We start from the raw sequence: 13,681 nt of genomic DNA, 5'->3' as shown, positions 1-13,681 counted from the left end.
GAGACACTTCAAGTCGTGCCAGAGCGTGTAGTGGTAGTCGGAGTCCCCATATCCCATTTTTCTCTAGAAGGTGGCTTCCCTCCTTGAACCACATCTCCTGTGCGGCATCTTGAGGATTGTCATGCCTTGAATGTCTGAGTTGCCACGAAGCACCCTTTGGATGGTGGGAACAGATTACCCACATGCCACTCTGGTCAAGTACGTGCGTAACCACATCCAAGGCACAGCATTATTTCTCACTCAGAAATGTTCTTCACTTCTGCTAATCGCAAACTGAGCAGCTTTCAGCGCTGAGATGCATTTACTTCCTGTGGCTAATGTTGCTTCTGCAATAAATTGTGTCTTGTGGTAGACTATCACCCAGGTAGCGAGAGGGCTCAGTTCAAAAGATGCTGTAATAGCTAAAAATGAATGCCGAGCCAAGCATTTTTTCAAAAACTTTTCTTAGCTCCTATACAGATAAAGTTCTTAATGTGCTTTTTTTAAAAAAAAAAAAAAAAAGAATTTTACCTGAAAACAAATGTGTTTAAAATCCTCACTTGCTTTTCGTTCTAGAAACCAGTTATACAACCAGCTACCTAATGGTCAGCTACCCCTCAATGCCTGTGGACCGGATGAAGTATGCTGTTGTCCATCTGACAATTTTCCATTTCCAGCTGCTGTCCCAAGACCTCCCAGTAACCCTGCAGCCAAGGGAACTCTGAAAATGAGCAATTTGCCCGAGGAATTGCGTAAGTGGTTAGCAAATTTGTTCTGTGCAAGATCTTACAGAGCAGCCTGACAGCTTTAGGTGGGAAAGCTCGGGGTGGTGGGGGACAGCATCAAGACACAAAGTCAACAAGAAAAGAAAATATGAAGTGTCATCACATCTGTAGGGTGTGGGTGTTCATGTTTGGCAGAACAGAATTATTCCCTTGAATCCTGAAAAGATAATTGTCATTAATTGCCTGTTATTTTGTTTACAAAAAATAAATACTGCTAAGATTGTTTTCATGACTCCTTGCTAAACAGTATGTCCCTTTGAGGCAGGAGGCACTGAAGCTTACAGTAAAAGACTAATAACAAACAAAACCCTCAGGATAAAGTATTTCTGCCTGTCCCAAACCAGACAAAAATGTCAAGTCTTGACCTTGCTTTCTTGCTGAACTGGTCAGAGGAGAGGGCTTTCAGCAGGGAGCCCACGATGTGCACCGAGGGCGGCACAGGCGCTGGCAGAACCGCTCTCCCTGCCACCGGGGCCCTTGGCATCAGCTGCAGTGAAAGGCTGTTCCTGCAAGGAGCATCAGCCTTTCTGAAGCAGTCTCACCCTTCAACTCTTATGGGAAAGTTAGGTTTCAGAAAAGCTGGCTTCCTTTTAAACGCTGTGCTGGCTAGCGAGTGATATATATTGTTGCTGAGATCCCTCCACATCTCTCCTCGGATTTTAGTTTGTCCTTTATTCTTCATTTTGCGTATCACCTTTCAAAGTCCCACTGCAGCTTTCTGTCCTAAAGAGTAAGTTGCGACGCCTGATAGCACTCTTGGATATGCCCTACTTTATCAGTTTGCGTGGACTAGATGCAGGAATTACTGCATAAATTTGTGTGATTTGTGATATGCAGCCAGCTGGATTAGATTAACCATCTGGCTTCTTCTGACCTATGAATCTATGATTCTTTAATAAGTACGAAAACTCCTTCCACGATGGTGGGGGCAGTCGAAGACGCTGTTGTCCTCAGCTCCCTGTCCTGCCCCTCGCAGGTAGTTGCTGCTGCCGGTGTACCAGGGAGGCAGTACAGGATGGGTAAGGGCTCTTTGGCCGACACGGCTCTCAGCCTGGGAAATGAGGCTTAGGGGGACACCATGCTGGTTTCAGCTGGTGCATGTGCTGCCAGCGTCGGGCAAGAGCCCAGCCTTGCCTATGCCGTCAGGCTAGGGAAAAATAAGCTCCGGCAGTGGAACAGGGCGAGCAGCTGAGCAGTGTTGCCCTCTTCAACTTCTGCAGGTGGGTTTGCCGGCAGCAAAGCCGTAGGAGCTAAAATCTAGATTGAAATTGCTGGACAGGGGGTTGAGTTTCCCCCACGCCACTGCGCTACCCCGTGTTCATTTTGTAAATACGCGAGAAAGACAGAGGCAGGACCCACTGCACAGTGCAAAAGGAGAGTTAAGGAAGTCTTGCTCTTTACATTGCTCATTTTAATGTATCACATATTCATGTGGAGTCTCTCGCCTAGGCAAGGTCTTTATAACCTATTCTGTGGACACAGCCGTGGAGGTCATGAAATTTGTGAACTTCCTGCTTGTGAATGGATTTCAAACTGCTGTAAGTATTCCTTCTGGAGAAAATGATTTTCAAGCAGGGGAGAAAAGAGACTTTTTTTTAAAAAAAGCGTAGGGCGCACAGTCTATTAAATGTTTTTCTGTGTGTCACTGCATTGTAGATTAAAGAAGATACAAACTGAGTGAACTGGGCTTTGGATTTAAAAGTTGTAACTTAAATGATTTGCCTTTTCGTTTGCTCATATTTTTAAGTGAATTTTATACTTGGAAATGAGTTTCAATAATGACCCTGGAAAATTCTGTTTAGTGACACCAGGTACCAGATGGGCAATAGTATGAGTTTTCATGAGCTATTCTGTTAATGTTGCCTCATATTTGATCTGCAATATTAAAAAAGGTCAGTTTTCATGTTCATCCCATGCCAGCTTCTTTTCTGAGAGATGCTGTTACGTTGCTCGTTCTTTGGATATGAATACCTTTCTACTAAAGACTGATCTAAAACCAATGTATTTCACACAGCTTAATGAAACAGCCTATCTCATCGTTTCATTTGGTTTATTATGTTTTTAAAAAGGATTCAAAAATTGCTGTCCTGAAAAGGTTTATGTCCTACTGTCTAATCCCATAAGCTGTCCAGAGTTTCATTTAGCTTCTCGTGAGTTTGCTTCATCACAACCGCCCTCTCTAAGGGAACCATCCACAGAGGCTCTGGGATTCAGTGTTCATCAAAATCTTGATTCATATTTTCCTATTTCAAATGCATATGCTCTCTGACCCCTCAACCTTCATTCTTTGGCTTCAGTTCAGGAAAGCATTTAAGCAAGTGGCTATCATTAAACCGAATGAGACTCAGTGGGAGTTTAACACATGCTTATTTATTTTCCTGAATCAAAGACTTTTTCCAGAGCCTGAAATTATGCTTCTCTCTAGTAGTTCTGTCCTACATAGGACCAATTCATAAGAAAGCTATGAACATCAAAGAGGTATAGAGTAGACGATTACTAGAAGGCTCATTAATCGCATCTTTGCTGGACAGGCAACTCTTAGAGAATGGTACAGAATAATAAATAAAGAAAAATGACCCCAAAGCAGGGAAACAAAAATACTCTCTCTTTTTAAAAAGGGTGAAAAGAAAGACTTGAGATAGGAACATGACTCTTCTCTCAAAAGCTTGGAGAAGTTAAAACTTACTCCACTGGCCGTGGTCACTGACTGCCAGTTTCTTGGCTTAGAGACGGTGCAGGGAACTGAGTGGTGTTGGTCATATTCAGTGCTGTGAAGTCCTCCACCGCTCTCCTCTCACTGAAGGCAGCTTTGCTGCTTCCAGGATCAGTGACCTGGCAGACTTGCTACCACACACCCTGAAAAGTTACTGCAAGATGAAGCTAAATTTTGACACGCAGTGTATACTCTTGCAGCCAGAAAATTTTCTGATGCAACCGTTCAGGGTCAGCTATACAAATAGAGGAGGTGGGCAGCTTCATGAGATATTAATGGAAGCAAAAAAGCCAGTTTGCAAATGTTGAATATCTAATGTTCACCAGCAGCAATTGTCTCTTGTTTCAACCAGCAAAAACGCCTGGGGGGTTCAGAGCTGTCAGGGCAGGACAGCAAGAACAGCCAGCTACACAGGAGCCTCGAGGTCCTTGTGTAGCAGACTGCCTCTGGCTTTGTGGTGGTGCCCATCTCGCTTAATTCTGGAGTGCAGAGAAATGGGGAGAATTGTGCATGCATGTACACATGTGTATGTATGCGCATGATGTTTCTTTTCTAAGGGAGGTAGGCATGAATGTCAGAAACTAGGGAAAAGTGCTGGCATCTAGGCTCCTTTTCAGAGCCACCAACTGGGAAGAAAAGGCAAAAGGACACTAACCACAGACTTTCATTCTCTTGCAGATTGATATATTTGAGGACACGGTACGAGGCATTGACATCATTAAGTGGATGGAACGCTACCTAGGTGATGTATGTAAAGACAATTTAGTTTTGTTCCCTGACAGAGGTGACTTGAAGAAAATAATTGTTAAAGTATTCCAACAGTAATGGGAGCAGAATTAAAATGCAAGGTATGCCCTTCCCTGCCCCTGCTGAAATGGTAGAGGCCTGTGATAGAAGGTATAACCAAATCGCACACACTTCTGCTTCGTACGATCCCAAAAATCTTTCTTCAGGAAATTAAGTGCTAATCTGGGCCTTCCTGCCAAATTCCAATGGTGGCTGTTACATTCAGCCTGAAGCTGCCATTGGACAAGTTGTTCTTCCATATCATTTTTCAATAGCGTGTGTTTTTACCTGTGCATGGTAAAACAGATATCTGTTTCATCCCAAGTTGCATGTAGTGGTTAATGTCTGTCCTGCTTCTCACCCGTGGCTTCTTATGTTGCTATCTAAAATACTGATGAGTTGGTCTCTGCCTGGTCCCTGCCTGTCTTCCTCCATTGACTGTGGAGGCAGTTTCTAACTTTCCGCACACAAGCAAGGAGGGACTGCTTGGACACAAGCAGGGGCACATGTGCAACTGAGCATGTCTCTGCAAACTTTCAACATCTGTAAGTGCTTACACGCACGTCAGGCACAAGCAAAAGTAATTCTGCAGTATGTTAAGTCAGTGCAAGGGATAATGGTTCCTTACAGTTTTTGACCCGGCGGTGGGGCAAATTCCCTTGATATTGCACAGAAGGAAAGAGTTAATTAGGTGCCACGCTGACTGTAAGCCACATACTTGGAAGTCTTACACAGCCTGATGTGGCAGAGATAAAAGACAGGCCCTAAGTAAATGAAAATAGGAGCCTTTAATCTGCTGAGCCTCTTCACCGGCCCACCATTAAGGAGGAGAGAGATTTCCCAGACAGGAGGCCCCCTCCTTTCCCAGAAGGATGGCCCCTCTGTGGAAACCTGAGATCAGCTAGGGCCTGGGATCAAACAGACCACAGGCGGGATCCTGGCTGTCCTGGCAAGGCAAGGAGCACTGCCTTCAGCCCGGCCAAGGCAAGGGGGGACAGAGCTGGCAGGTTACATGTAACCTGGCCCAGGCCGTCCCTAACGACCCGGGGCTCTACACAGCTGTCTGTCTCCTCACATAAGGAGATCAGCAATAACCGTTCCTGCTCCTGTTGCTGAAAGCCCTGGATGTAGTTTCCACAGACAACGGCCTTTCGTGTCTTTGTGTGTAAAAACCGTGAAGGGTTAAATAGACGCACTTTTACGTAAGCTGTTGGAAAACATTTCGATCTGAATTTGAAGCTGTTTTCTCTGTACGTACATATGCACTCTACAGTGATAAAAAGTAGCTTTTTATTAGAGGGATTCCAACTGCAAACTGGTAGCTGTTAATATATCTCTTGACATTTAGATATTCTATATTATGAGATCTCGAGAAATAAAGAGGAAAATGAGTGAGTGTACGAATTCTTCTGTATTTCCTGCCAGAATGAATGAGATCCTCTCACGTTTGCCAAGAACATAAAGATCACTTAAAATACAAACTGGCAGATTTCCGATCTGCATCTACCAAACATACTGCATTTCCCAATTTCATAAAAGTGCTTTTCTCCCTAACAGAAAACGGTGATGATAATCATAGCAATCAGTCCAAAATACAAACAGGATGTGGAAGGGGCTGAATCCCAGCTGGACAGGGATGAACATGGCTTACATACTAAATACATCCACAGGATGGTAAGCAAGGACATGCATTTGCTGTTTTACAAAGAGTCGGTCTCTTCTTCTCAAAAGACAAATCTGTCTCGAAATGGCAGGTTCTGCGCTTTGTTTTCACTAATCCCCATAGTTAAACACCCCCCCCCTTTGGAATTCATTAATCCTCCCTCTCATCGGCTCCGTATGCTCATTAACATCTGCTAAGAGGTTCGAGAAAGAAAAATCCTATTAAACATGCTCATCTTATTCCTTCATGTTCTTTATGATTCTATGTTTTTTCCCTCCTTCACCTTCTTGAGCCCTTGTTGCCCTGTCGTATAGCCCTTAGCACAATCTTATCTAACGCTGCCTGACTTTACTCCTTATAAACCAGTCCTCATCACTTCAGCCATCCTGTAACTGAGGTCTTTTTTGGGGGGGGCAACAATAAAGCTGGCTGAAACATGGAATTGCAAAGTTAAGGTGAGAGCTGCAGAGGAGGGGGAGACTCCTGGGGACATGAGGTGGCAGGGGCCCGGAGAGTCGCTGAGGCCCGTCTCTGCAGTCAGCCCCAGGGTGGACATTTAGCCCAGAAGAGCCCACGGAGCTGTGAAACTTGTCATTTCTCCCTCGGTTCTCAGTTTGCCCCATTTCTCACCCCATAAGCCATCAGATCCCAGTTTCATCCTATAGTTAAACTTCTGAGAAACTGTGACCAGCACAGGAGCTCTCAGCAGCTCACTGCACTCTGCACTACCTCATGAAAGCCCATGGAGCATACAGCCTGTGTCTCTGGGATGTGGGGACAGGTTGGGTTCTGGCTTGGACTCTGAGCTGGCCTCCAGCTGAAATTTTTCACCCCATTGGCGCCTTAGTTGCATCAGGCTTCATTGGCTCTAGAAGGATTTCACGGGACTGCAACTGCAGCTAAAAGCACAGTAGTTTCATACTGAAGAACTGTAAACACTCACGAAATGCTGACAAATCTCTCCTGTATCCTCTCTGTAGTAAAGAAGAATCAGATAAGTGGCCAAACAAAATGATACCCAGAGTCCACCAGCAGTAGATCAAATCACTTAACAGAAGAGCCGTTTCAGTAAGCAATGAATGTTTTTATGCATAGGATTCAGATGCACGTACAGTAAAATTAACATAACATTAATCACAATAAATATGGCAATTTGTTCTATTCTAGATGCAGATTGAGTTTATACAACAAGGAAGTATGAACTTCAGATTCATCCCTGTGCTTTTTCCAAATGCTAAAAAGGTAACATAGAAACATATATATATTTGTTATGTAATTAAGCACATATCATTTTGATCACAGTGCACCAGACGAAATCTTAAAGACCAAAACCTCAATTTCTCAGCCCTTAATAGCCCACTTGCAATATTCCAAGCTACATTTTACATGACAAGTTTACAGTTTTATGTACAAATAATAAGAAGAAAAAAATCCACAATATAAATATCAGTACATAAATGTATTTTTGATGGTGAATGTATAACTAAAACTCAAATTGTCTTGAGCACTGAAAGAATGTAAATGGAGAGATACAATCTATCCAGCAAGCATGCTTTTTGTATTAACCCCTTTATAATTTTGTCCAGATGTAGTGCTGATGAGTGTGATGGGGGAGATTTATGACTGATGTGAAGTGAGGATTTGGAAGGGGGTGGGTTGAGAATATAAAAATAAAGAGGACAATAAATATTAAAGTACTGTGCCGTTGCTGGAACTTTGATGGGCTCATCAAAGGCAAACTAGAAGGTTTTTTTAGGACTTGCAATTTCATCTACCCTCCTTATTGGTTTTGCGAATTCATTTGAAAATAAGTAATACAATTGAATCCCTTACCTTTCTTCCTCACGCTGGGAGAATCTCTTGGATTTTTACAAGGCCAGAAAAGTCAAATGGCCTCATTTTTCGTTGGGTAATTACATTCTTCTCCCAAACTTAGAATGGATATATTGTATTCATGTTCACTTTTTGTCGTTAAATGCTGTGTGCACTGTTTGGTAGCTGTCATGTTACACCTAGGTACAGCTGCATTTTGGAAGAGGATGGAAAGATTCTGTATATTTATTTGGGTGCCCAGATTTTGGAAACTAAGTCAACATTCAAACAACTCTGTCAATGTTTTGTAGGGCTGTGAAGTCCCACAGCACTTGTGGATTTTAGTGCAAAGAAGTTATTTACTTAGGCACTGATTTAATATCAGTTCAGAAATTTGAAAACATATCCCTGGGTTTGTACAATATGTAAGAGTCTTTGGAATGGGTGGTAGCTCTTAATATTTTATATCATTCAGCTTCCTGAATGACCTTGGCATGAAGGAGGATGATCTGTAACTTACATTAAGTGTTAAAAGCTCAGAGGCAACACTGGTGGGAACTGGGCAGACCAAAGGCAGTGACCCGTTCTGTGTTTTCCGTTAGTCTTTAAGCTTGATCAGGGCACGGGGCAGAACTGCTCCTAACTTTGGGGACTCCTTGAGTGCCTGCTGTGCAAACAAACCTTACAGCCTGAGGCCATTTGGCACATACAACGTTAAAACCAATGCAGAGTTGCAGAGAGAAATGGCGCAGCAGTCACTCTAGCCTCCTTTGGGCCTTGTGGCAGACACAAGAACAATAAACTTGGGTTAAGTTTGGCTGAACTTTGTGTATCAACAGACTATTTAGCATATAGCAGCAGTTCGCAGACAGTGATCTATAAGGAATTTCCAGGGTTGGTTTATTCAGCTGCTCTTATCAAAGCATCCGTCTCCAAGCAGCCTTCATGCTGATTGCTGTGTAGTCCTGATCTCCCTTCAATTTTTCAAGAGGTGCCTTTCTCATCTAAATTATGCAGATGAGCATTTTTTGTTGCTGTTAAGGTTTGCTCTCTTTCTTCACACATTTCTTTAGTACATCATCAACCTTCATCAGGCTGGTTAATGATAATATAACTGAGGAAATCATGGGTGGAAGGAGAGCATCAGACCCGGAGGGGCCTGGGCAAGTTGCAGTAATGAAGTCTGTAGGCAGTCAGAGGAGATGAAGTATCGGTATCTGTAAAACTCACACCTATTCCAGGGATGCAAAAATATGATGTGTATGTAAAATGGGATGATGTAGATAGGCAATTTTTTTGTCTTTTTCACACTGGCCTTTTCTGTATGTGTTCAAGTACTACTGCAGCTGCACCAGAAAAATGCAGGGAAAGGTTTGGAAGGTTTCATTTGGGAACATGGATATTAGATGAGTTAATCTCATCTGAAGAAAGCTAAAGAACTGGTGGTATTTGAAAGAAAGTTGACCTCCAGGGAAAAAGGATCTATATTATCCGAAGAGTGTTCTTTAGGAAATTGAATAATGAGGGGAAAAAAACATGGCACACAGTTACAGTGGAACAGGCATTTCCAGTCTCAAATTGTACGCTGATAAAGGAAACCTAGGTCTTACTGGTTCAAGGCTTGCATCAAGCCTGTCAACAGCAATGTATCCTCCTGATCTGGTCACGCGACGAGGGAAGCGTTGTTAAGCTGTGATTGCCCCAAGATGTTTGCTATCATTCCTCTGCTGGAGGTTTCCTCCGGCGCAGCTGAGCCAGCAGGAGGGATGACGTGAGCGGGGTCTGTGCCAAGGCAGCCCGGCTAGCTCAAACCACGCGCTGCAAACATGGGCCCTGAATACACGGCTCTGCCCTTTGCACTAACACGCTCTGCCATATTCCTATTACAATCTTGAAAGTAATCAAATGCTTTCCTTATGGTGTTCTGAATTTCCTCCTTACTTGCAGATACGGATCTGAATTGAGAAGAATTAAAAGGGCTGGAACTACTTTCCCATTACTCCCAGCTGGTGTGACACATCATAGTCTGTGAGACTGTGAGAAAAAGGCCACAGGTCTACACAGTCTCCTTCTCACTTTCTCCACTCCCCATTGGGGTCCAAATAGCACCTATAGTCATCCCCTGTGCCTACACACCTCCTCAATTTAAAATTATTACCAAACTTGATTAGCATGCAGGTGCTTTTTTGCACCAACTTTGTTAAGGAAAACACTAAATAAAATTGGAACCAGGACTAATTCTGGAAGAAACCCCCAGACATGTCTTTTTGGGTGTGTAGTACTGCTGTCAGGAGACACCCGCTTGCCAGTTTCCTACCTACTACACATTTCTCACACTAATTTCCATTTTTTCTAGCTTACCTAATCATTTCCCATGTGGACCCGTATCAGATGCTTTGCTGAAGTCCAGACAGACCTGGTCTACTGCATTTCCTTTCTCCAAAAAATGTATTTCCTTATCAAAGACAGATAGAGGGTTGTTTTGATAAACCCATGCTGTATTTTTATCATGTTTCCTTCTGTGGCTCTTAACAAGATTTATTAAAGAAACTATTTTTATGTAATAACGGTATGCATGACTGCAAATATGTGCATGTGCATGCAAACATATATATATATATTATATATATATATATATATATGTATAAATACACACACACACACACAAACACACACACACACGATTCTTTCTTTTTCCCAGTAACTTTTGAATCTGTTGGCCAGTTTCAAACAACTTTGTCAAAGGAGTAAAGTTCACAAAGATTAAAATCCATTCCTATGAGCTTAGTGAAAACAGACATGCAGGCGGAGGCAAGAAATCTTATTCATGCTCCTAGCAAAGGAAATGCTGCAGGAGCAACATTTTAAATCCTCCACTTTGGGAAGACCCTTCACCGAAGCCCATGCCTTCTTGGCCCCTGGAAGCCAAGCTCGGAGAGCCAGGCTCAGATGGCTCTGCCACTTACCAAGCTGCTTGTTCAAAAGCCTCATGTGCTATGAAGGTGAGACTCCTGGGTCTGTGGATACCCAGGTTGCTCACCTCTTCCTTCTTAGACATAAGTACTGTAAATCTAACAAAATAGTGACACCAGTTAATGCAACCCGCTCCCTGAGCAGCAGAAATGAGCAGTCTGGATCCTACAGCTGTACAGGCGCCTGAGAAGAGAGCCAATGGGAGAGGCACAAGGCTTGGGATTGAAAGATTTGCACTGCACTTAGTTTGTCTGCTGGCAGGTAGGAAACACGCTGCCCATGCCAGGGCATCCCCCGGCAGGGTGCCAGAGCCATGGTGTTATGCCAGCTGCTGTCTGCTCTGTCCTCCCCCAGCTAGCTCCACTGGCTCGAGAGGGATTGCGCCACTCCTAAGAGGAGTCACCTTTCGGGAATGTTGCCCTGCTAAAGAAAAGGGCCAGGGAGCAAGTGCTGGACATCTTGGTTGCTCACACTGCTTACCTGATAGCTCACTTCTGGCTTTGTCTGCCTTCTCCAACAAGAGCTCCCCACAAGAAATCTCTGTCTCCATGGTGGACATGAACCAGCTGGTTTTGGCTAGGGCTCTGTCTCTGACCCTGTTTTATTAGTAGTATGAATATAGCCCTTCTCCCCTACAAACCTCAGCTATCAGTAAGGAGACTTCCCCAGGCTGTGGGAACATGGGAGCTGAGCAGGCTTCTCTGCTTCAACTTACTCCTCTCCCTCACCGTCCTGTGCCATGACGGTCCCAGATTTGTTATGTTGAGGGGCATCAGCAAGACCCTTGGAATGGCTGCATCTTCTCCAGGATGTGAGGAGTAGTGGGTGTTTGACCCCATCAATCTGGAGATGCATCAGCTTCACCTCGAGCTCAGTACGAGCCTCAGCCTCCTGCTCAGGAGGTGCCCAGCAGCCACCACACTCGGTGAAGGCGTGAGGGAGAGGAGACACAGGCTCCTGGGAGGAGAAATGCTTCCCCATGGTCCTGCTCCGTCCCTATAGAGTCTTGTCTCAAAGCTGAACGTGTGTAAGGCGCCTTCGGCAGCTAATAAGGGGGAGACACAGGTCGCAGCCTTTCCCAGGTAGGGGCACTGAAGCGTCTCCCTTCTCTCTTCAGTATTTGTTTTCACAAGCCTTTAGATGACTGTGTTTGAGATCCAAATCCCTTTAAAACATAGTTGAAATTAGCCAACTTGATGGCAGCAAGAGAAAGAGAGACAGACAAGCTGTGAGATCACACTAAGTTCATTTCTTTAGGAACCCAAATACGATTTTGAAGCCAAATCAAAATTTCTTGTTGTTGTTACAGAAAATGTCTAGAACAGACAAAATGAATGCTTGCTTGGCAGAGTTTAATGGAATCTGCAATGTTCTGGTATAGATTCAGTGGGATTTACGGGATTTCAATTTTTTTTTTCCTCATTTTTCAGGAACACGTGCCTACCTGGCTGCAGAACACGCACATTTATAATTGGCCAAAGAATAAGAAGAACATCCTTTTGCGGTTACTGAGGGAGGAGGAATATGTTGCCCCTCCAATAGGACCTTTACCAACACTCCAGGTTGTGCCGTTATGAACGTTATTACTTAAAGCGCATGACAAGCAGTTGTTAAAAGGGTTGTTCTTGGCAGAGAGCCAACACTCTTCCAGATGGCTCTTTCTGAGGATAGAAGACACTCTTTCTGCTAAAGGAATTAGTTGTCCTGGGTAACTCAGGCTCAGCTTGTTCTCCACCATGTTAAACGTCTCTTGCTGAAGCTGATGGGCAGAACTCCTTTCTCTAGACTTTTAACAAGTTGCAACTGGAAAGAATACCCAGTTTTATTCTGTTTTAAGATCTGTTTTTAACATACTCCTTTATTAGTCAATATAGCAAACAAATACCAGAAATAATGTTGCAATAAGTGTAAAATAAAAATTACATCCTCTTTTTCGCTCAGGGTTTCTTTACAAGATATGCCTTGTACAACATCATCAAACAGTTAATTTGTCTATGCACTATTAAATATATTTACCTTTTCTAAGGCTACTTTATGTATTGCGTCAGTTTTTATTACTGCTGGGAACAGTGAAGGAATGGTAACTGTTGGGTAACGCAAGCGTTACTTAGAGTGTCTTGCATAAAGACACTGCGTTCAATTAGAGGACTGTCAGATCTGAAATCTCTAGAGTTTGATTTACATACAACACAGCCCCTAACACCTTCAGCGTGTTACGGCAATAGTCCACAAAAGGACAGCGAAATGCCTTACTACGCGTGCGCAGTCAGGACTGTGGAATGCTGCTGTATTTTTATAGTGGGCCTTCAGCTTCATTACTGCTCTTCATCCCTTATTTAAAACAGAACATGTCAAAGAACAATTGCCATTTGGAAACAGTGATTGTTAAGAGAATTAACATTGACTTTACAACTTGTATGCATTAGGGAACAATAAAATAATCAGAGATGTTGGGGAGCCATGGGGTGTTGGCAACCAGGAAGACCCAAAAACACCAGATTAACTAAAATTTGGATTTTATTTTTTTACAAAGAACACAAGTACTACTTTGGTGTGGTTTTGGGTTTTGTTAACTGCTTTAACCTTACTGAGACAACAATTAATCCTATTGGCTTAAAATTCTGCAGCCCTTATTCTTTAGAGTAGTCATACAAGAATGTCCTGCTCTGGCCTGGAGTACTTCATGCATACTCAACACAGATTCTTTCCAAGATCCTCTTCAACTTTATTATTTGTTACAGAAAGACCCAAATATAGCTACACACGGACACACACACACACACACACACACACAATGTTTAGTAGTCCGAAAAATAAACTAACCTCAAAGTTCATATTCCTTGTACATTACCCAAAATATTTAGCTTTCCATGAAGGATGTGCTCATGTGGTGTGTTGACACAGGACACGCTTTGCAGTGCTCCTGAGAAACAACTGAAAATGGAGTTGTAATATGAGGTCCATGCTGCA

At 43.3% G+C, this 13,681-nt stretch overlaps 1 protein-coding gene across 6 annotated transcripts in view; it reads left to right on the top strand.

The window, feature by feature from the left end:
• TRAF3IP2 (TRAF3 interacting protein 2) overlaps positions 1-12,731 on the top strand; it is a 30,945-nt gene extending 18,214 nt beyond the window's left edge. For 5 of the 6 annotated variants that reach the window (XM_068938058.1, XM_068938062.1, XM_068938059.1 and 2 more), the window contains 6 exons: positions 556-731; positions 2,214-2,302; positions 4,156-4,224; positions 5,821-5,937; positions 7,094-7,168; positions 12,142-12,731. In XM_068938058.1, the coding sequence (XP_068794159.1) occupies positions 556-731; positions 2,214-2,302; positions 4,156-4,224; positions 5,821-5,937; positions 7,094-7,168; positions 12,142-12,288 (673 nt within the window). In that variant the 3' untranslated portion in view covers positions 12,289-12,731. Of the gene's footprint in view, positions 1-555; positions 732-2,213; positions 2,303-4,155; positions 4,225-5,820; positions 5,938-6,906; positions 6,995-7,093; positions 7,169-12,141 lie in introns of all 6 variants that reach the window. The other variant, XR_011140170.1, reaches the window with a different exon arrangement.
• Positions 12,732-13,681: the final 950 nt, after the last annotated feature.

The sequence above is a fragment of the Struthio camelus genome, chromosome 3, assembly GCF_040807025.1.
Source record: "Struthio camelus isolate bStrCam1 chromosome 3, bStrCam1.hap1, whole genome shotgun sequence".
Taxonomy (NCBI): domain Eukaryota; kingdom Metazoa; phylum Chordata; class Aves; order Struthioniformes; family Struthionidae; genus Struthio; species Struthio camelus.
The sequence above is the reverse complement of the archived record's forward strand: the minus strand, read 5'-3'. Positions and strand labels throughout refer to the sequence as shown.